This window comes from Lagenorhynchus albirostris, chromosome 8 (assembly GCF_949774975.1).
Source record: "Lagenorhynchus albirostris chromosome 8, mLagAlb1.1, whole genome shotgun sequence".
NCBI classification, from domain to species: domain Eukaryota; kingdom Metazoa; phylum Chordata; class Mammalia; order Artiodactyla; family Delphinidae; genus Lagenorhynchus; species Lagenorhynchus albirostris.
Window position 1 is genome coordinate 88114168 of NC_083102.1, and position 23194 is coordinate 88137361.

At 39.5% G+C, this 23194-nt stretch overlaps 1 protein-coding gene across 2 annotated transcripts in view; it reads right to left on the reverse strand.

The window, feature by feature from the left end:
* Positions 1–7025: 7025 nt before the first annotated feature.
* Positions 7026–23194, reverse strand: part of PUS7 (pseudouridine synthase 7) — a 57389-nt gene continuing 41220 nt past the window's right edge. The window contains exons 8-17 of one of the 2 annotated variants that reach the window (XR_009542051.1): positions 22062–22190; positions 21291–21416; positions 15936–15997; positions 14911–15071; positions 13796–13922; positions 12257–12358; positions 9799–9928; positions 8778–8869; positions 7441–8152; positions 7026–7293 (exon numbers count right to left, since the gene is read on the reverse strand). Coding sequence is in view for 1 of the 2 variants with exons in the window: in XM_060157260.1 (XP_060013243.1) it covers positions 8016–8152; positions 8778–8869; positions 9799–9928; positions 12257–12358; positions 13796–13922; positions 14911–15071; positions 15936–15997; positions 21291–21416; positions 22062–22190 (1066 nt within the window). In the remaining variant the exon portion in view is untranslated. Of the gene's footprint in view, positions 8153–8777; positions 8870–9798; positions 9929–12256; positions 12359–13795; positions 13923–14910; positions 15072–15935; positions 15998–21290; positions 21417–22061; positions 22191–23194 lie in introns of both variants that reach the window. The other variant, XM_060157260.1, reaches the window with a different exon arrangement.

Genomic DNA, 23194 nt, shown 5'->3' on the forward strand with positions numbered 1-23194 from the left:
TGCTGCATTAGCCCCTAATAAGAGTCTTCAGCCTGTCCTTTGAAGCCAGGCAATGACTTCTCCTCTTTAGCTATGACAGTTCCAGATGGCATCTTCTTTCAATAAAAGGCTGTTTTTGTCTACACTGAATATCTGTTGTTTAGCGTAGCCATCTTCATTAATTACCTCAGCTAGATCTTCTGGAAAACTTGCTGGAGTTTCTACATTAGCACTAGCTGCTTCACCTTGAATTTCTATGCTATGGAGATGGGTTTTTTCCTTAAACCTCATGAACCAACCTCTGCTAGCTTCAAGTTTTTCTTCTGAAGCTTCCTCAGCTCTCACAGCCTTCAAAGAATTGGAGAGAGTTAGGACCTTGCTCTGGATTAGACTTGGCTTAAGGGAATGCTGGGGCTGGCCTGATCTTCCATCCGCACCTCTAAAACTGTCTCCATATCAGCAATAAGGCTGTTTCGCTTTCCTATCATTCATGTGTTCACTGGAGGAGCATTTTTAATTTCCTTCGAGAACTTTTCCTTTGTGTTCACAACTTGGCTAACTCGCCTCTTGGCACAAGAGGCATAGCTTTCAGCCCACCTTGGCTTTCAACATACTTTCCTCACTAGGTGCAACATTGCTAGCTTTTGATTTAAAGTGAGACATATGACTCTTCCTTTCACTTGAACACTTAGAAGCCAATGCGGGGTTATGAATTGGCCAATTTTCAATTTTGGTGTGTCTCAGGGAATAGGGAGGCTGAGGAGAGGGAGAGAGACTGGGGAACAGCTGGTCAGTGGAGCAGTCAGAATACATACAGCATTTATTATGTTCACCGTCTTACATGGTTGCCGTTTGTGGTGCCCCAAAACAATTACAAGAGTAACATCAGAGGTTACAGATCACCATAACAAATAATGAAAAAATCTGAAATACCCTAAGAATTACCAAAATGTGACAGAGGTGTGAAATGAGCAGATGCTGTAGGAAAAATGATGCCAATAGACTTGCTCAGCCCAGGGTTGCCACACACCTTTAATTTGTAAAAATCACAGTATCTGTGAAGTGCAGGAAAATGAGGTATGCCTGTACCGGGAATGCAATAAACATTTGTGGAATGAATGATGCATATTTTTTTCTTTGCAGAATTACAGATATCAATAAGCTGTGCTGTATTTAAAGTACACTAAATCTAGGGCTTCCCTGGCGCAGTGGTTAACAATCTGCCTGCCAATGCAGGGGACACCGGTTCGAGCCCTGGTCCGGGAAGATCCCACATGCTGCAGAGCAACTAAGCCCCTGCACCACAACTACTGAGCCTGCGCGCCACAACTACTGAGCCTGCGTGCCACCACTACTGAAGCCCGCACACCTAGAGCCCGTGCTCTGCAACAAGAGAAGCCACCCAGTGAGAGGCCCGCGCACTGCAACGAAGAGCAGCCCCCACTCGCCACAACCAGAGAAAGCCCGTTTCAAAAATAAATAAATAAATATATATATTTTTAAAAAGTAAACTATATCTAATTTTGGATTTTCACTTTTTGGAGTTATCTACATCATGACTTCCTCCTAATTAAAGCACAAGGGCCCAGCCCTAAGCAGCCAGGATGGCTCAGGAAAGAAACAGACTTTAACTCCACATTATTAGACAGAGAGTGGTATTAGGATCAACTAAGACAATATCATCTTTCCAAAGGGTCGAGTCAATGGAAGATGGCTTCCTTGTCAAATGAAGCGACTGAGTCCTCGAGACCAGGGTTTTTAAGAGTGAAACCTTTTGTCTTGGTCAAAACAGGCATCAGATCTTCCACAGCGAAAACTATTTTTGTAAACAGAAGAAAAACGTAGAAACAGGATGAATGTGGCCAATAAGGAGCAGCCGTGGGTTGGGGGCATCTAAAGAGAGTAGCAGGGGTGCTTTTACCCACATGCTATTTGTGCCAACACAGATCTCAGAGGCTGCAAGTGGAGTTGATCAGAGTTGAAAGAGAAGTGCTCCCAGGTGTGCCTAAGTGCCTTTCATTCCAGAGAGTTAAGGTTGAGGAATTCTTGCACTTAACCTCGAGCCCTCCCTGTCATGAAAATCTATTTTGGGGTTACTGTGGACTAGTTTACAAACAAAATCTCAACAAAGAATATCTCCTGCAACCTTTAAAACCCAGTCCCCAAGAAAGTGATAAAACACAGGGACTGGGAGAAAATATATGCCAATTGTATATCTGATAATGTATCTAGAAAATATAAAAGAGGTCTTAAAACTCAACCACAAAAAGACGAATAACTCAATTTTAAAATGGACCAAGGATCTGAATAGACATTTCCCCAAAAAACATAGAAAAAAGACCAATAAGCACACAAAAAGATGTTCAACATAATTAGTCATTAGGGAAATGCAAGTCAAAACCACAATGAGATACAACTTCACAACCACTAGGGTGGCTATAATCAGACAGATATCAAGTGTTGGTGAGGATGTGGAGAAACTGGAACCTTCATACACTCCTGGTAAGAATGTAAAATGGTGCAGATGCTTTGAAAAACATTCTGGCAGTTCCTCAGAAGATTAAACACAGAGTTAAAAACATTCTGGCAGTTCCTCAGAAGATTAAACACAGAGTTATGACCCAGCAATTCCACTCCTAGTTATATGCCCCAAAGAAATAACATATATCCACACGGAAACCTGAACAAAACTGTTTCTAGGAGCATTATTCACGACAGCCAAAAGGTGGAAACAACCCAAACATCCGTCAAATGGACGAATGGATAAACAAAATGTGGTATATTCATACATGGAATATTATGTGGCAATAGAAAGGAATGAAGCACTGACACCTACTACACCATGGATGAAACTTGAAAACATTACGCTAAGTGAAAGAAGTCACAAAAGACCACATCTTGTATAACTGCATTTATACGAACGATCAGAAGAGACAAATCTATAGAGACTGAAAGTAGTTTTTGCCAGGGGCTGGGCATGGAAAGTGACTGCTGATGGGTAAGGGGTTTCTTTTTTGGGGTGATAAAGGTGGTGTAGAATTGATTGTGGTGATGGTTGCACAGCTCTGAATACACTAAAAAACCTCTGAATTACATACTTTAAATAAGTGAATTGTACAACATATGAAATTTATCTCAACAAAGCTATTAATAAAAAAAACAAGGCAGAAACTTCAGCCCTGCTTCAATCGCCTTACCCCGCCTGCACAAACAACTTGGGTTCCCAGCTTTGGGTGCTAACCGGTCACAAAATCCTCACTATCACCCCTAAAACCTCAATTTATATTCCATGAATTTGGAATCTAAAATCTAAACAGAAGCTGCACTAAAGATCAGCTCTGCATTATTTAGAGGAGAGAAAATGGCAGAGCGTCATCGGAACAGCTTAAGGAAAATTTCAGCATCCTGAAATATTTCCCATCTATTAACAGCCATGTTTGCTATGTGCTCCCATAGTAAAAACATTTAGTCCCAATAACCATAAAATGTAATAATCAATTAAGCATTTCAAAATCACATTTAACTAGCCTTACTGCCAACTTACATATTCACAGTATGACAAATTAAACCTTAATACTGAAGGCATATTTACCATTATACCAATGACATGCAATAAAGAAGTGCTCTTTCAAAACCTTATGGTCGGGCTCCCCTGGTGGCGCAGTGGTTGAGAGTCCGCCTGCCGATGCAGGGGACACGGGTTCGTGCCCCGGTCCGGGAGGATCCCACATGCCGTGGAGCCGCTAGGCCCGTGAGCCATGGCCGCTGAGCCTGCGCGTCTGGAGCTTGTGCTCCACAATGGGAGAGGCCACAACAACGACAGGCCCGTGTACCGGAAAAAAAAAAAACAAAACCTTACTGTCCAACACAGTAGCCACTGGCCACATGTGGCTACTGAACAGTGGAAATGTGGCTAGTCCAAACTGAGATGTGTTGTAAGTGTAAAACACACACTGTATTTTAAAGACTTACTACAAAAAGGAGACTGAAAAATATTTAGCTTTGCATATTACATGTTGAAATGATCTTTTAGATATATTGGTTTAAATAAAATACATACTATTAATCCCACCTGTCTCTTTTTAAACAGACTCAATCACCAGGACTAGAACATTTCAAATTACATACGCAGCTCACATGATATTTCTATTGGAAAGAGTTGCTCTAGAAAAACATTTAGAGCTTTTGAGGGGAAGGTAAGTATGCATCAGAAGACAGGGCTCTGAATAACTTCTATTATAGTTCCCTGTCGCCATCTCTTTTATATACCGGTCACTTTGCAGGAGTCTTTAGTATGGGTGGAAAAGCTGTAACACAAAGTCATCACCGTACTCCTGCGAGACAACACAATCATACGGACCCTCCAACCATGCTTGCCTTCTGCAGCTGTGGCTTTCATAAGAAGCTACAGCATGTGCCAGCCAAGAAGGAAAGTTTTAAATGACAACAGTTAAGGATAATTGTAATTATCCAGCAGTTCTGGATAATTTCCCCCTGTGGAGCAAAAAGGCCTCAGAGCTTTAAGTATGGTTTCATTGAACCTTTGGACAAGGTATCTAGATGAAAGCAAGGGCAGAAAAAAGGATCACAGGTGATCCAGGAGGAAACCAGAACATGAGAAGCATTGAACTGAGTTTAAGGAAGACCCCTAGGGTGATCTACTTCAAGTGGGAACTCTTAAGCCATCAGTGTGAGCCCTGGATCTAATCGCAACGTAACCCCACCTGCACCTGTGGGATGCGTGTTACCTGAGCATTTGACTTTAATCATTAGCATCGCTGGATGTCACACCTCCTGTGTACTGGAATATTTCTGGTGACGGATTTGTTATCCAGAGCAGTGCTCTCCAATACAGCAGCCACTAACCACACAGATGGCTATGGGGCTGCTGAACTGTGGCTAGTGTGACTGGGAAGCTCAACTTCATTTTAGTTAACTTAAATTTAAATTAACACGCGTGGCTAGGGCTGCTGTACTGGCCGGCAAAGGTCTAGAGCCTTGCTTCCCCAAGTGTGGTGTGCAGACCAGCAGCACAAGTACCTCTGGGAGTTTGTTAGAAACACAAGGTATTTCTGACTCCATCTGAACTTCCTGAAATACATCCTGCAGTAACAGCATCTCCAGGTGATTCCTATGCACATTAACGTCTGGAAAGCACTGACCCAGAGTACGGGGTCTTAGCTGAATACTACACTGTATAAAAAGTTAGCACATATGTGTATGTATAGGTGTACGTATGTGTATATACACGCTTTACCCCTTTCCTTCCCCTGAAGACAATGGCCACACTTTTTCCTTAGATTTTCCAAGGAGTTTGTGATCCAAAACAGAAGTTTTATCCTATAGAAATGTAGCCCCATAAAGTAGGAAAGCAGATTTCATTGAACAAAGAAAAACTTCTGAATTACCCTTTGTTATGCAGGCACACTCCTCAATTCATGAAGGGCAGAACCTGGCCATCCACAGCTTTGAGGTTCTTCTGCTGTGTTCTCACTTCTTCACCCATGCTACCCACACAGTTCATTCTCCTAGACTGTTTTTATGTTTCAAAATACCACATGTACACGCATTAGCACAGATAAGTAGTATAACATTTATATATATTCTATTTTGTATTATACACCCATACCCACACCCTGATTTTTTAGTGCAAAATTGGCCACAAAATGCACTTTAGTGCAAATACATACCGGTTTGTGCTAATTTGTACAGCCTGGAACAACTGGTGGAGTTTTAAGTACTGATGTGCTGTTGCAGCTGCTACCAATTTTTCGGTTGATTCAGGAATCAACCAGGAAAAAAAAAATTTTTATTAGTATCATAGAAGTCTAGTTGTTATCTACAACATGTAATCATGAAGATTCGGGAATCAACCAGGTATCTTTTTAATTAGTATAATGGCAGTCTAGTTATAATCTACTGCATGAAACCATGAACAAAAACAGTTGATGGTCAGCTGGTGGTTATTTAGCTTACTTTTCCATCAGTAGATAGCTCTGGTTTTATATTATAATAAAAAACACTCATCCTTTATTATTTGTCTGGCAAAAATTTAGGAAACAAAGATTTCTTTTTTCAAAGATACTTTTATGTTGAGGATGCGGCTGCCGTCAGGCTTCGTAAACTTGCCTCACGGGAATCCTGCCCCCCCCCCCCCGCACACCTCCACTTTGTTAACAGCAAGATGCTACGGCAATGATTTATTCCCAGTTGACTAAGTCCCTAGCATTAGATATGTCCCCAAGTCTCAAAATGGCTCTAAGAATCTGCCTTGAATCATTATCCTCCACTGCTGTTTAAGAGGAGACATGTACAAACTGGTAGTCAGTTAATGCAGCTAGGAAAATTAACTCGTCACAAAGAGCCACAAGTAACAATACTTCAAAAATGAAGAAAACGTAAGTTTAGCCTCACTTTTTGTTTTTTTGTAATATAAATTTATAAATGCAGAAGTACGGAATGCACTTGCAACATGAAGAGTTAGGTTCCCTCAATAAATACTTTCTCACTAATCAGTCTGGTGAAGAATAACTTGCTAGCACTGGAAAGTACAAATAGACAAATCATACATTTAATATATTTGGCCCCGGTGGGGCAAAAGATTCTTTAGAAATTAGCCAGCTGAAAGGGTAATTTACCAGGAGGGTTCTAATCTTTTTTTAACCTCTGCAATGTGACAGACATCATTAAAATACCAGGGCTAAAATACAATTTTCCACCTTGTTTCCACTGCCAGATACAGGACGAATGTCATCCACATTCCCGTGGTGGAGTAGGGTGGCTTTTCTCTATCCTTTTCTTTTCCATCCAGAAAGCACGCTGGAAGGCAAGTGAGTGGTGCTACTGTAAGAATAACCTTGATGCCAGTCTAACATGGTCAATCAGTCATACAATTGGACACGCCATCATATTATCTCACGCCCAGTCACGACACACCTTTTCTGAGGATCTCTCATTCACTTAGTTTCTCACCTTCAGCAGGGCCAACATACTCATTTGCATTCAGTTTAAGTATTTATTTCATTTATTAACATAACCAGTAGAACTGAGTGTTTTAAAATATTTATTATATTTCGTTCTAGAAATGATGGTACAATTACGTCACACACCTTTGGGAAGGCATATTTATGCTTTCACACCAGAGCAAAGTTTTATGCATGGCCAGAACTGGAAATACCTAAGCCGCGAATAACAAAGGATAATGCTGTTGATAGGAGGAGCCCTTGTAAGTTTTCAAAAGCTTTCTTCTCTATCATTTATTTTTGGGCAGATATCAATCAGTCCAGTGGAAGGAGTTCTGAACATAAAAGGCACCTAGAATAAAAATTAGACCTTAACTAACAAAAAGAGGTGCACATGTTTACATCAAGAAACAAAAAGCCCTATTGATGCAACTCTCCTGCAAGCCAATGATAATAATAAATGCAAAAGCTATTGCAACTGAAGTCTATAAACACTTACCTGAACCTGGTTCATGAGCTGGATAATGACAATCACTTGGTGTTTTTAAACTTGTGGATGTTTTATCACCATTTAAACAAACATGAGTACTGTTATTTATATTCACAGGTTCTAGGGGGAAGGCTCACTCTAATTATTTATCCATAGCCAAGATTTGTTTTGCTTTCTCTTAAAATCCATTGCTATGTACTCCATTCATGGATGCGTTAAAAATTACTGTTGTCAAAAAAAAAAAAAATTACTGTTGTCCTTCGAAGAATGTAGCAAAACCTAAAAACTGCTGCTTTAAACCAAATTCCTTTAAATGATTATAAAGCCAGTAAAGCTGACGTTTTACTATGATTTAAGCACCTGAAATATATTCTAACCAACTGATATTCTCTGAGCTAGAATCAGGATCCTCAAAATTTGTATGTATGTACAAATACTGCAAATTAAGCTAATAAAAACTTGGAAAAATACAAACAGCTTTTTTAATACAAAGATCCAAAATCCACATAGGGGTCTGTACTAAGAGGAAAATGAACAGGAAGCCAGCAAACGTGTCTGCATTTTCTAATCTGGAGACAAAGGCCTCAGCGGAGCCAGGTGGTATTCAGCTGGGTTTGGTTCTTGATGCTGGTATCCATTTTTAGCACTTCGCGAATGGCCATGGTCGCGTAGGTAGAAGGAGGGAGAGAAAAATCCATCTTCAGAGCTCTGTATTTGCCTTCTGCCAGGCAAGAAAGAACAGTCAGAAAGTAAGGCAGCTGCAGACAGACTGGGGCGAGTCACATAATCTCTATACAGATAAAAGAACTGTGCTCCTTTCTTCAGCCTACTTCCCATGGGGCCTCAGAAAATGAGGCATGGAAGTAAGAGATCTGTGAGTGAAGGATCCAGCTGAATCCCTATAGTAATTCTACCTGGAACCTTCATAGAAAGGGTAGGTGACAGAAGCGCATAGGAGAGAAACACACGTAAAATGAAAAAAAAAAAAATTTACAGTACAGGGTGAAAACAGACAAAGGAATGGCAACAAGAATTTGACAATGAAAAGGCAATTTTAGACTCTCTTGCTGGGTTTTCACTTAACTTTGTTAACTCTCTATGGGAGTGGGGAGGATATTCAATCACCTAATATCACAACCTTCTATAATGTTCATTCATTTTCAGTGGGAAATACTCTTAATCACTGACCTCCAACTGTAATCATAAAACTAAGATGACAAACACAAAATAGAAATCATAGAGTGGGTTGGGAGATGGTGGTGATTATAAGATTTTTTTTTAAAATATGTTTTTGTATGAGAAAACATTTCAAAGTTGACACAGAACTGATGGCTGAGTAAACTTACCAGAAGCAAACACTGGTGGTGGTTTCCCTTCTAGGTTGTCCACATCTGTGTTGAAGAGTGGAATTTTAGGATCATCATATGCAACGACTTCCCTTTGAAACATATAAAGAAAAGTGTGAATGTGAATTTCCATAACAGGCACTAAGTTACTCATCACCATTTGTTTAGCAAGGAAAACACACAGGCCTAGTGTAAATAATTCTAGGTGGGAGTATTCAATAACAGAATACGGCCATATTTTATATAGAAATACTATATAGCAAGGTGACAGATGATGCCAGCCTATGGTAAAAATAAAAAATGTTTCCCTAGGATGGAAATTCCTTTTGTATGTAGTTGGTAAGTAGTAAACTTCACTTGGCAGAGATGCAACTGAATTAATCACAGCATCTGTACTTTCTCCAGGGCGGTTATCACCACTAACACCACCATGTTGCTGTGAGAAACTGCTCTCTGGCAAGATGGAGGCCAACTCTGTCAGCCTCTTCCCACAATCCAGAGAAGAGGAGGGAAAAGGAAAAGGGAGAAGAGATGGAGAGAAGGAAGAGAACTTCCTGACAGTGGGCAACTAGTCCAGGGTTTAATTGTTTAAATTATCAAATAAAGCTTTACATAATACTAGGTATTAAAGTATTTTAAAATGGGTAATACAAGTATCTTTTTCTCTCTAGAAACATGATAATGAAACAACCATATCAGTGTGGAACTCACAGCTAATTCTGAGTAAGGTAACTTGAAAATCTCAGTTTTTTAGGAATAGGGAAAAAGTTCATTCTCTGCACACCTCTTCAATAATTTAGCAATGTCAGTAAGATGTAAACTTAGCCACTTTCACTATATATTTGAATTCATTTATCTCCTGATAATTTGAAAAATACCAGGTAGTAGCAGTAATGAGAATAGTATTCAATAACAGCAATAACACTTTTATGCCAGGCTGTAAGCAATGAAAAATATTTATATAATGAAAAAGGTTAAAATCTAGTAGTTCAGTTCTATTTCATTCCAGACTATTACTCACCAGCTGACATTCTGCGGACGAATAATGATCTTTCGGTAGGCCCCTGATAAGGAATAATCTCTAATTTTGTGTCTCATGTTGTCAATATCAAGATTGTCCGCTGTGAGCATTTCCCTGTAGGCTTCACTAACTAATATAAAACAAAATCAGTTGGAATGCAGCATGTCAGCAAGCTACCTTGAACTATAGAGAGTAACATAAATTCTGTCACCTTAACAAAATTAATCATCTCAATTTACAATCCAATCTGTTCTCTGGAATTAAAACGTACTGACTTACTAACTAGTACTAGGTGTCTCCAGTTTAGGTTTGGTCGACTTGTAGGTTATTTTTGCAACCAGGCACAGTATCTGGGGTTAAGGGTCCCAAGATGGCTACAAAAGGCCATTTCATCAGAAGTTACTCAACTACAATGTATATGTACTCAGAGTTGGAAGAGACCATATACAGAGCCTCTAACTCCTTCCAGAAGAAGGTAGTTATAAATAAATGTATAAAAATAAGAGACCTGGGAACACCATCTGGCTCACCCTCGCACCTGATGTAGAAACTTTTTTACAACACCAGAGAGAAGACAGTCATCCAGCCTTTGCTTTCACGTTGCCATTTACGGGGAGCTACCACTTTGTGAGGCACGCAATTATTGGAAAATTTTTTCTGTGCCATGCTGAAATATGTCTTCGTGTGACTCCTGTCAACTGCTCTGGAACACAGATTAATTGCTTTCTTCCACATGTGTTCGTAAGTACTGGGCCTTTAAGCCATGATCTCCTCTAGACCAACAAGTTCCTCCAACTGTCCCTCCTTTGATATTTCTGTACTCCCCACCGACCCCGCATCTGCCTTGGGTAACAGGCTTACGTTAATAGTAACACCGGATACTTTTCATGTAGACTACCACCAAACTGGCCTTTTCCATCTGTACGCTTGATCTTTGAACGTAAACATGAGAATTTACATTTAACCCTATTAAATGCCCTCTGCAGTTCTTTTTAAATACTTATTTTCCATATAATTAATATTAACTATTTTGGGTTATACTACTTGCAAATATGATAAGCAGATTTCTTTACTCACGTCATTCGTAAAAAACGTTGGTTAGACCAGGGTCAAGGAAAGACTCCCTCACGACCCACTTGTGAGGACAGCAGGGATCCCTAACTGAGCACTGCTGACACCAAGTGTGCCTACATCATGAATCCACATGCCTGAACCACCACCCAGCCAGTCTGTGAGCCCCTGTCTTGGCCACGAGGTCTCCACAATCGGCTCTGTCAAAGGCTAAGCTGAATGTATGTTTTAACTGATACTAACTAGCCCAAAGTTTCTGACCTTGAGAGGTACCAGAAAGAAGAAAAGAATGCTTTCTTTTTCTCTCCTGGAAAGAGGGCAAGTGTGGCTCCAAGCATCTCAGTGCCTTCCTTCTCTACCTCCTGGTACTGGTCTCCGGTTCCTCGCTGCACCACCTGTGCCATCCACGCAGCACAGGCAGGCTACCCCACCCTTGTCTACCGCCCTTATTCATTCTCCCTCCTCTTGTCTAATCCTTTTCCCTCCACGAGGCCAACCTCACACGGCAGTCTGATCAGTCAACATGTAAATGGCAGACTACCACTCAACTCTTTTATAAGTATTTGCCTTATCAAAGAAGGGTGTTAATCCTAATCATTCTGTAATTTCAAGGAATATAACGTTGATAAGTAACCTAATTCTGGGCTCTTGAGAGAAAAGATGTTTTAACAGGAAAACACCTCCGACAGACCAGCCCTGGTGAGGAGTAAACTTCCAGGGTCAGTTCCACCAGGGTAGTCCCATGCTCAGGGCTGCTTTCTTTTTTACAATTTCTGAATCCTTCAACAGTAAAAGTTCCAATTCCCCTGTCAAAATGGCATCCATGAAGGTACAGAAGTAATTCTTATCAGCCTCTGGGGAATGGGAAATAAGGGTAGGGAATGCTAAGATTCCAGTTTGTAAACTTCTGAGCCCACTGACTCTTGAAACACAATGAACAGGTATTACTTAACGCGGTTTAAAAAAAAAAAAAAGGTTAAAAAAAAGCAATGTTAAAGTATAATTATCCATTCTCTTTCTCAATGACTCTTTCCAAACCCTTCCATCCTTAGTAAGAATTAGTGAATTTCAGAAATTTTAAATAACAGTGCCAATAATAACAGCCACAACAATAAGGATACCAACACTATCACCATCACCACCACCTCCACCACCTGGTTTCTTAATTTAAATCATCCATCTGAATGCATCTATTTCAGGGAGACTTTTATAAGCAAACACGGCTTATGTATGTTTGAAATCTAAACATTTTTTTTTTCAAGTCGGATGGAAATTAAGGTTCTAAAATCATATTTAAAATACGGATTTTTTTCCCCCTCTCTCGACTCTTGGCTGCCAGTGGCTTAATTATGTCCGACTTTAACTATCTTCCCCGGAGGGAACTTACTTTTATGCTGGGGGTAGATAACATCAAAACCAGGCAAGGGCATTACCACATCATGGATGGAGTAATTATTAACATCGTCTTCGTCAATACAGGTAACTGCAGCTGAAAATATACCAATGGATAAATTAAGAAGAATTAAGAAAACAGGCAGTATTTCCACAAGCCCAACCTTCTAAAATTACACATCTAAGCAATCAGAAATGCAAGCGTGCCCAGGTTCAGTGCCCCATGAAGCTTAGAGAAATTAATTTGGAATATATACCTTTCTGTCTTTTCTATTCTACCCGAAAAATAAATATCGCGGATTCAGAAAAAGTAGAAAACTAAAAATAATCTATTTCTCAGCTGCACCCTCACGTTTTAGGACTCCTGGCTTTTAGCTTCTTTTTCCTCATCAGACAACACTACAAAATACTATTTGGAAAGTTATCACAGATGAATGCATTTTGCTAAAAGCATAAACAATGGGGGAAAAAAAACCCATCTGTATTTAGAGGATGAAATGTGGTGGCACAGGGGACATTAAAATACACCAGATGTGATCAATACTGAGTGAGGAAAAATTAAATCAGGAAAAGATTAATTAAAATTTCCATACAAAAAAAAAAAAAATTTCCATACAAATGAAAAGCTTTAGTGCATTTACTGGGCACACCTGCAGATGAGCAGACTGTCTCCAGGAAGTAGCCAGGAGGAAATGGACTTTGGAAACAGACTTGATTTGATTCCCAGACTTCTCTCTCTCTTTTTAATTTTTTTAAAAAATTAATGTTTATTTATTTATTTATTTTTGGCCACACTGAGTGGCATGTGGAATCTTAGTTCCCCGACCAGGGATCGAATCCACGTCCCCAGCAGTGGAAGCGCGGAGTCTTAACCACTGGCCCGCCAGGGAAGTCCTAGCCTTCTCTTTTTTTTTTAACCAGCTGTGGAAACTTGGGGTAAGTGACTGAACCTCGTGTGAGGAACAGAGAGAATGCTTCACAGTAATACTGAGCTTTAAACTAGAAGATGCAGGTAAAGGGCTTACTTAGCAGAAGGCCCAGCACACAGTAAGGGCTCAACAGCAGATGGGACTGTTTGCATGTCTTATGAACATTTCAGGCACAGAGTGTGCACTAAATGTCTACGATATCACAGCCCCATGTAAAGTGCACTCCAGTCTTGTGTTGACTTAAGGAAACTGTTTAAGACTGGCCAACGACAGCAGGGAGGCTGAAGTACGCCCAGAAGTGTAGAGAAGTATCAGCTAGACCCAGATTAGGGTTTGCAAAGGGATCTTAGGCAACACTTAGTCCAAATCTTATCCTAGTTGAGAAAATGGAAGCCCAGAGAGAGTCAGGTGCATATTTTCGAATCAGATGCCTATTTTTCATTACATATGACAGATCCATACCAGTCGGTCTGAGCTTACAACGTCTTTCCCTTTCAAGCTTACCAGACAGCTATCTTAACCAGCAGCCAGGCCGGATGTTAAGCACTGGTGTCAAATAACTGAACCCAAGTTTGGGTGAGCAAGGATGGTGTCTGCCCTTTTACCTCCTTTGAGAACAAGGTCCCCCGGGACAGGGTTCAGGCCGTACTCTTCAATCCTTTTGCTCACCATGTTGTTCCACACATAGCTCTGATAGCTATGAATATACATTAAGCGATTGTTTCTTGGTATCTGACGGGAGAAAAATAAAAAACAGGCAAGAGAAAAAAATATATACATTCCAAATATTAAAAGTACTGTACTTTCCAAGACATCCCACTTGTTTAGTGGTGCCCCTAGTCCAAGAAACTCGTAACTTCAATCTCCCATTTTTCTAACAGCCTATAGAAACAGTAACTGACACACAGCCACCAATTTTAGAGACGGAAGCCCTCAGACTAGGGGGTGTTCGTGATCAGCAGCAGCTGCAGCGGCTCCCGTTTTGCACCCACAGTTCAGACGTTCATGTGAAGAAAGCAAGTGCTTTGGAATTTATACCCTAAATCAAAGATACACACTTCAAACTCAAGGAATTTACACCTCAATCATAGAGCTAACAGTGCTTTCTAATTCTATGGAAGGAGAAAGCCTGTATGACTGAACTGACAACTAATTTCCTGCAGCAGGAATTCTGATTTTTTTGTACATCTGGGGGAGAGTAATCAAGACTTACAGCTAGGAGTTAAACTTTAGTCTATCTGTACTATAGCACACAAACACCAGTATAGGCTACACTTACCATGATGCTACCCAGTCTTGAATCACCACAGAGAAACCACACTAAAATGTAGTCATTTAGATCACTTACTGTGCAACCCTCTCACTGAAGCAGGTTACAGCTCTGATGCTACAGAGACTAAGAAATGAACTCTATGATGGGTTCTGAATTTCTCAAATACCAAGATACTTTTTAAACTTCCTTGTAGGTATTTTCCACACAGATGCTTTCCTCGTGCCTTGCATGTTAACAACCACTGCCCCAATGCCTGCACCCACCACCCTCCCCTATCACCACCCAGGGTCTCAGCAAGGATCCCGCAGGCAACACCCCTCTCAGAGATCACCAAAGGATCCTTATTTACCTTCTGTTCTTCCAAAATTTAGTAAAATATTTAAAGATAAAAAGTTCAAAGCATTGAGCCACCTCGAGTCAGTGCCTGACTTCACAAATTGCACTCACTATGCCAAATGCAGAGACTATATTCTTCAGTCCGTATTTTGAAAGTCCTCGGAGAAGCTGCCCTTCCACACACCTTTTGACAGGTAGTTTTCGGAGGGCAGCGGCTGGGTCTTTGGTCTTCGCCCATTCCTCCCTGCATTTAACCAAGTACCCCTTTTCAGCTGGTGGGGGGAAAAAAAGCTGTGATTAAACAATTTATCCAAAAGACAGTTCTATAACTTAAAACACTTCACAGAGAACACAAAATTAGAAAGTGCTATTTGTAAGAGAGATACTCTGAAGCGCTTTTGGTCACCTGAGAATAATCATCACAAAGTGAAAAGATGGGAAGGGCAGAAAGTTTACAGAACTAGATGGCTTTCAACATGCTACCACCCCAGGACTTAAAGCCAATGACTGTTCATTATCAAGCTGACTCAACATCAGACAAAACCTTGGTAGTCCTTTCTTCCTTCCCTCTCTTTTTCTATTGTATTGTCAAATTTAATGGGTTACTTTCCATAAAATTAGACAACCTTATCTCTTTTAACTTGCAAATGAATAATTATCCAAAGTGGGCATAATTATTTTGCTGATTTGTAAAGTGGTACTTAAATCCTTTTCCATACAGTATGACATTAGTTTTTAATGAACTCTCCAAACTTAAAAATCCTCAGTGTGTTTTTGCCAAGTTTTTATATTGTATTACATTTTGCTTTAAAAAATAACCACCAGTGAAATCTGTTTGGATTCCTATATGTTCAGAGATTTAATACGGCATGGAGAAAAGGAAATAAATGTATTCATTTATGAATTAATAAATTAGATGAGCTAAAGACCTGAAAATAAGATATAAATTATAAATCTCAAATATATACATAAAACTTGTGTAAAAAAAGGCATAAACTATACTTTTTACTTTAAAAACAGTTTTAAAAATTCTGAAATAATGACCCCAATTTGTACCTATACTTCAATTCAAAGCAATTCCACGAATACCTAGTAATATATTCTTTTTTTTTTCTTAAGATTATTTTTATTCTCACCTCCAGAACGGGGTTTCAGTATTAAATCCATGACTTCAGCCCAGGAATTTTGTAGTATAGCTCTAAAATTAAACAGCATTTATTTTACTTAATTTTGCATTAAGATGAATTTTATTTGCCCAAGCCTGTGGAGTAACAAACCATATTAACTTTATATATTTTATTAAACTTAAAATAAGCAGAAAAACTAATATAACATAGGTTTCAAATGTAAATGTCAAAAGAACTTAAGAGAAGAAAATTAAAAATATAATGTTTACTCATAACATTTAATATCATTTCACAGTTTTAGAAAGCTGTTATAGTATAAATACTACCTAGTCATGCTTTAAGCTGTTATACATGGTATTATCTGTATAAATCAAAGTTGTCTTTATATACTAAAACTTATTTGAAACTTCTCAAAAAAAGTCTCCCATGTTAAATACTTTCTTGCCTAGATAAAGAGAATAAATACAATTTATCCTTCTCTATTATTCTTGCCAAAATGGAAGTATCTTTACATTTGCTGATTATAAGTTATACATGCTTCTTTAAAATTAAACAGTGCATAAGAAAGGTTACCTGATATCTAACCTTTAAAAAATAAACACTGTTAACACTTCAGAGAGTAGTTTTCAAGACTTACTTGATCTTTAAGTGTATGCAGTTTTTTCTTTGACTTTTATTATACTCTCTTTTATCACACAGAGGTTGTATTTCATGTATCACACCTGAACATTTTTTATAGTTAAGATTTCTGCTCTTGGAGTCATACTGAGAAAGGCCCTCCTTACCATAAGAAAATAAAAATCCCTTCTATTAATTTTTCTGTTTTTCTACTTAACTAGCGTTTTTATTTTTCACGTTTAAGTTAATCTATATATTTCTATGTATTAAATTATATAAAATGATGTTTTATCTACTGATGAGATCATATGGATATTTAACCTACTAATGCAATGAATTAGATTAATAGATATCCTACTGCTGGCCATCCTTGAAGTCCTGGAACAAGCCATGCTCTATCAGTCTTTAAATATACTCCTGAGTGACACATTATTCAGCTGCTTAGGCCTTCAGTGACATTTCCAAAAAGAGTACAGTATTAACTCAAGACTAGGAACTAGTGTGCCAGACTTCATGGAAGAAGACTTCTGTGCTCAAAAACCTTTGTTATCTGGCTGGCCACTTGACTTTGTAAATAGTTTTATTGGAAAACATCCGTGATCCTTAATTTATGTACTATTTCTGGCTACTTTCACACTGTCACAGCAGTGCTGAGTAGCTACTACACACACTCCATGGCCCACAAATATTTACCTTTACAGAGAAAGTCTGCCAATATCTGGTGTAATATATTAGAATTTCTCAACTACAGGACTTTTTAACACTTTTAAGATACTACCACACACGTGAGGGTTCAGTATATATCGCCATATTAAAGATGGATATATTTGGTTTATAACAAGCCATCCTATCTGGCTCACCACACATTAAAATGTTTTCTATTTTTCTGACAGTATCTTTCCTTCTTCCACCTTCTTTTTTTATTTTTTTAATTTTCTAAAAAATAAATTTATTTTATTTTTTTATTATTTTTGGCTACATTGGGTCTTCATCGCTACATGTGGGTTTTCTCTAGTTGCGGCGAGCGGCGGCTCCTCATTGCGGTGGCCTCTCTTGCTGAGGAGCATGAGCTCTAGGCAGGCAGGTTTCAGTAGTTGTGGCACGCGGGCTCTAGAGCGCAGACTCAGTAGTTGTGGCACACGGGCTTAGTTGCTCCGTAGTGCGTGGGATCTTCCCGGACCAGGGCTCGAACGCATGTCCCCTGCATTGGCAGGAGGATTCTTAACCACTGCGCCACCAGGGAAGCCCTAAGTTTTTTAATATGGTGTAAAAGTAAAGTTCCAACTTCATTTTCTTTTTCTTGCAGGTGGACAGCCAGTATCCCCAACACTTACTCGTTGAAAAGTTGTCCTTTCACCAATTGAATGATCTTGTCACCCTTGTCAAAAATCATCTGACCATATATATTAGGATTTGTTCCACTTTTTTTTTAAACAGTTTTACTGAGGTATAACTCACATACCACATAATTTATCCTTTAAGTGCACAACTCAATGACTTTTAGTATACTACAGAATTTTGCAACATTACACAATCAATTTTAGAACATTTTCATCACCCCGAAAAGAAATCCTAACGCTAACCCATCAGCAGCCACTTATTCTCCGTGACCTCTGCCCCATCAACTTTCTGATTCTATGGATTTGCCTAGTCTGGACATTTCATACATAATGAATCATACACTATGTTGCCGTTTGTGACTAGCTTCTTTCACTGAGCATGTTTTAAAGGTTCATTCAAGTCATAGCATGTATCAGTCCTTCGTTCCCTTTTACTGCTGAATAACGTTCCATTGTATTAATATGCCACATTTTGTTTATCCATCTATCAGCTGATAGACATCTGGGTTGTTTCCATAATTCTGGCTGCTATAAATATCAGTGTAAATTTTCATGTTGGACATATGTATTCGATTCTCTTGAGTATATTCCTAGGAACACAATAGCTAGGTCATATGGTAACCCTATTATTTAACCATGTAGGGAAAACCCAGACTATTTCCCAAAACGGCTGTACCATTTTAGATTCCCACCAGCAGGTCATGAGAGGTCCAAGTTCTCCACATCCTCAACAATACTTTTTTTTTTCTTTTTTGGCTGCATTGGGTCTTTGTTGCTACACGTGGGCTTTCTCTAGTTGCGGCGAGCCAGGTCTACTCGTCGTTGCAGTGGCTTCTCTTGTTGCAGAGCATGGGCTCTAGGTGCGCAGGCTTCAGTAGTTGCAGTGCACGGGCTCAGTAGTCGAGGCATGTGGGCTCTAGGGGGCACGGGCTTCAGTAGTTGTGGCTCACGGGCTGTAGAGCACAGGCTCAGTAGTTGTGGCACACGTACTGAGTTGCTCCACGGCATGTGGGATCTTCCCGGACCAGGGATTGAACCCATGTCCCCTGCTTTGGCAGGTGGATTCTTTTTTATTTATTTATTATTTTTATTTTTGGCCACGTTGGGTGTTGGTTGCTGTGCGCGGGCTCGCTCTAGTTGCTCCTCGCTGCGGTGTGCGGGCCTCTCATTGCAATGGCCTCTCATGTTGCAGAGCACAGGTTCTAGGCATGAGGGCTTCAGCAGTTGCAGTACGCAGGCTCAGCCGTTGTGGCGCAGGGGCTGAGTTGCTCCGTGGCATGTGGGATCCTCCCAGACCAGAGCTCGAACCCGAGTCCCCTTCATTGGCAGGTGGACTCCTAACCACTGCACCACCAAGGAAGTCTGGCAGGTGGATTCTTAACCACTACACCACCAAGGAAGTCCCCCACCCATACTTATTTATTGTCTGTCTTTCTGATTTTAGCCATTGTACTGGGTGTGAAATAGTATCTCATTGTGGTTTTGAACTGCTTTTTCCCAGTGATTAGTGATTCCTTAGTGATGTCAAGCATCTTTTTATGTGCTTATTGGCCATTAGTCTATGTTCTATGGAGAAATGTCTACTCAGATTTTTTGACCATTTTTAGGTTATCTGTCTTTTTGTTTTTGAGTCATAACAGTTCTTTAAATATTTTGGATTCAAGTCATTCTTCCACCTTTAAACTATAAACTGAGGGTTTTTTTCTTTAGATGGTCCTGTGGTGGTAACAGTGGGCTACTCTGAAACTAGGAAACATTCTTGTGTTTTACAAATTGTTGGTTAGGAATTCTGAATGGATTATATACTGACTTTATACTTGGGCATGTTAATGCAACTTTGGTCCTGAATAAATCTGATGTCATTTTCATTAGCTATTTTACATTTTCTTTGGAGTGCAAAATTTACAGGGTCCCACGGCTGCTGTTCTGCCGAATTAGCTACAAATTCAACAGGTGATACAGCCTTCTCTTAAATATTCTGTCTCACAGTACAATTAGCATCTTCATTATCAATGTCCTCTGAACATTAGCAAGATTGAAAATATTATCTTTTATTATCTAATAATAGTGATTATTATTTATTACAGTGTTCTTCCTGGCAACATTTTTTCCTCTGGTTAGTATATTCTAATTTTAATATATTACTTTCCATTTATTGAGCACTTCCTATCTGCTAGGCATAGAAACAGGTATTGCATAGACTTCATCTTACTTCATTTTCACCACCCCTGTGAGGTTGGTGTTATCCTTTCCATTTCACAGATGACTAATGTGAGGCTCAGAACTGAAATCTGACTTCAATGCCTGAGGGGTTTTGTTCTGTTTTGCCTTTTTTTTTTTTTTTTTTTTGGCTTGTGGGATCTTAGTTCCCCCACCAGGGACTGAACCCAGGCCCTAGGCAGCGAAAGCGCACAGTCCTAACCACTGGACTGCCAGGGAATTATCCCCTTTCTGCCTGAGCTTTTAACCCTAACACTGCCTCAAAGAGGTAGAGGAAATACTACATGATATTTTTCATTTTGTGCTCTTAAAGATGCATGAACAAATGCAACTTCATGGAGTCAGCTGCTGAACCATGGACTGATTCAAGAAGAGCCCCTCTATTCTCAGTGCTGCACCTGACCAACTAGTGAGCCTGGGCAGGCGCCCTAAGCCAAGATTTCATCTTTGCTAAAATAAAGGATTTGAAGCACCAGGAAGAACATGAACTAAACCTCTCAGATCACTTCCAACTCAGACTTCCACAGTTCTAACTGCCAGGTGAATAATTACTTAGGTAACACAGTCTCTGCTGGACAGCAGGATAGCATAAGTAAGTTTATAAACCCAAGTATTTATTGATGGGATTCCCACTCTAGCTCCCCGTACAGGGATTTCCTGTTATCTCAAAGCTAATCAGAGAGTTCTTAAAATAAATTTTACTTGCTAATTGCACCCTATACCACTTTCTTTAAAGGATGGGGGAAGGGCAGGTACAAGTTTAGGAAGCACTTGTTAACAGAGATCATAAACTACACCATCTCCTTCAGGCTACTTTGGGTCTGAGTTACCCAACTGCTACTGTTGGGTCACTTACTGAGCCAAGATTTACCTGTAAAAAAGAAAATAAAATAGAATCTCTGGATGGGCTATCAGGGGAGAGAGAAAAACTTTACTTTTCAAGTTATATCTTTTTGAACTCTGATTTATTTTTTCACCTTGTGCATGTATTATCATAAAACAGAAGGAGGCTGTGGATCAGTTGGTCATCCAAAAGGATGAGACACACTGCTTCGTTTGGCCCAGATTTCCATTTTTTCTAGGAAATCTAGAAATAATTTAAAACACCACCAACAAAAAACATCCTGCTTCTTTTTTTTTAAGGAGAGAGCTCTTTTAGACGAAAGTTAAGAAATTAAATACAAACCTTCCAACTTGATATGTGGGGACGGCTGTGGTTCCAAATCTTTGCATTCCATAGTAGTTAATAAATCCAATCTCCTTGAGAGAGTTCATGGCTTGTTCCACTTGGTCGTCAGTTCCAGTAATATTTCTGTAGGGGCCCAAATTACCCAGAGAAAAAAATGTACAGGCCAACACATTCAGGGATGCATATCACAAGTGACATGGCTTGGCTTCTGTGCCTTTCCCTTGCCCCCTGCAGCTTTCTACCTCCTGAGGACACTGTCTTTTTAAAAAATTGTGACATATACACAACACTAAATTTACCTTTTCAGCCATTTCTAAGTATGCAATACAGTAGCATTAAGTACATTCACAACGTTGTGCAACCTTTACCACTATCTTCATCTTCGCAAATCTAAACTCCGCACCTCTTAAACAGTAGCTCTCCATCTCCCCGCCCGCACCTTATACCCCAGGTTACTTTTATTCTACATCCTACGTCTATGAATTTGCCTGTTCTAGGTACTGAATATGAGTGGAATCATAGGCTGTCTTTTGTATTTCAAGGAGACAGCTTCTTTCCAAAGGTGGTGCTGAGTTTTTAGAGGGGTGGGCGTGTTGGTACAAACACTGCAGCTGTGTTTGCTCTCCCAGCCTCATTGGACCCCACCCCGCCTTCCCGGCTGCCACGGGCATCTGCACCAGCTCACTGGGATTAACAACTGTTCTGAACAGACTCAAGGTGACACAGCAAGACCCTCTCTGGTCTGCATTCATACCCACAGCTCTTTACCTGAGGACAACAGTGAAGTGATTCCCTTGAAGCTCTCCCAATTTCAGAGGGTTTTTCTGATAGCTGAAATTCCCTAGTTTAAAGTTCATCAAGCACTTATTCAAGTGGGCAAGTCTTTGTGCAGTTATTCTAAAAAATACGAAATAAAAAAAGGAGCAGAAAGAGGGTCATGAGCTATCGCTTGGCTAAAATGGTCTAGGACACTTTACTACAGAAAACAGCAGCTTGAAATGAGACTACACACTGTGACGATAGAAAAGAAAGGCACCGCAGCTGGTGGGGTGAGCCTACCTTTCATTTGCCTCTGCAATGTTCCTCCAGCATGAGGACACCTGTTCCTATTGGAATGATGTAACCTGGGCCATATTTATATTCTTAGAGCCTCATGTTACTTACATACTGATAATGGAATAGTATCATCTGTGAAATTTTCTAGTTTTTGTGAGGGAAGAGGGGTGAGAAAGGGAGCAGAGAGCAATCCCTACAGGTAAAAAGATAGTTATTAAGCATTAAAAAAGTCATATTTTCATTTTTGTCCCTCAGAAAAGTATTGTAAACTCACTACAGAAAACTTGGAAAAATACAGAAAAGTACAGAAGAAAAAAAAAAATTCAGTTTCATCACCTGCAAAAAAAATCTGTTAATATCTAACTTTGAATTTCCTCCCATTCTTTCTTTCTTAAATTCATGTCAAATATATTTATATAATATTTATCTTTATCTGACTATATATACGTAGTCAGAATCCTACCATAATCTGTACCCTCCTGCTATCATTTAAATGGCATGATAAAATTTTCATGAAAAACTTCTTAACTTCTTTAATAGTAATACACATAGAAAAAGAAATACAGTACTGAAAGGCCTCTGTTCTATCTCTATCCCTCAATACCCCTCCCCACTGGCAGCCAACATTAAAAGTTTCTTGTCTATTCTTCTAGTAACACTTTCTGTACACACAGGTATACCTATTGTCTTCTCTTTTTTTGGAATTTCTTTGTAAGCTTTTAATACATATGTTATATATACAGAAAAGTGCACAGATCGTAAGTGTTCTGCTTGACGGATTTTCACAAAGTGAACACAACCATGTAACTAGCATCCAGATCTTCCCTTTCAAAAAACAATTTTTG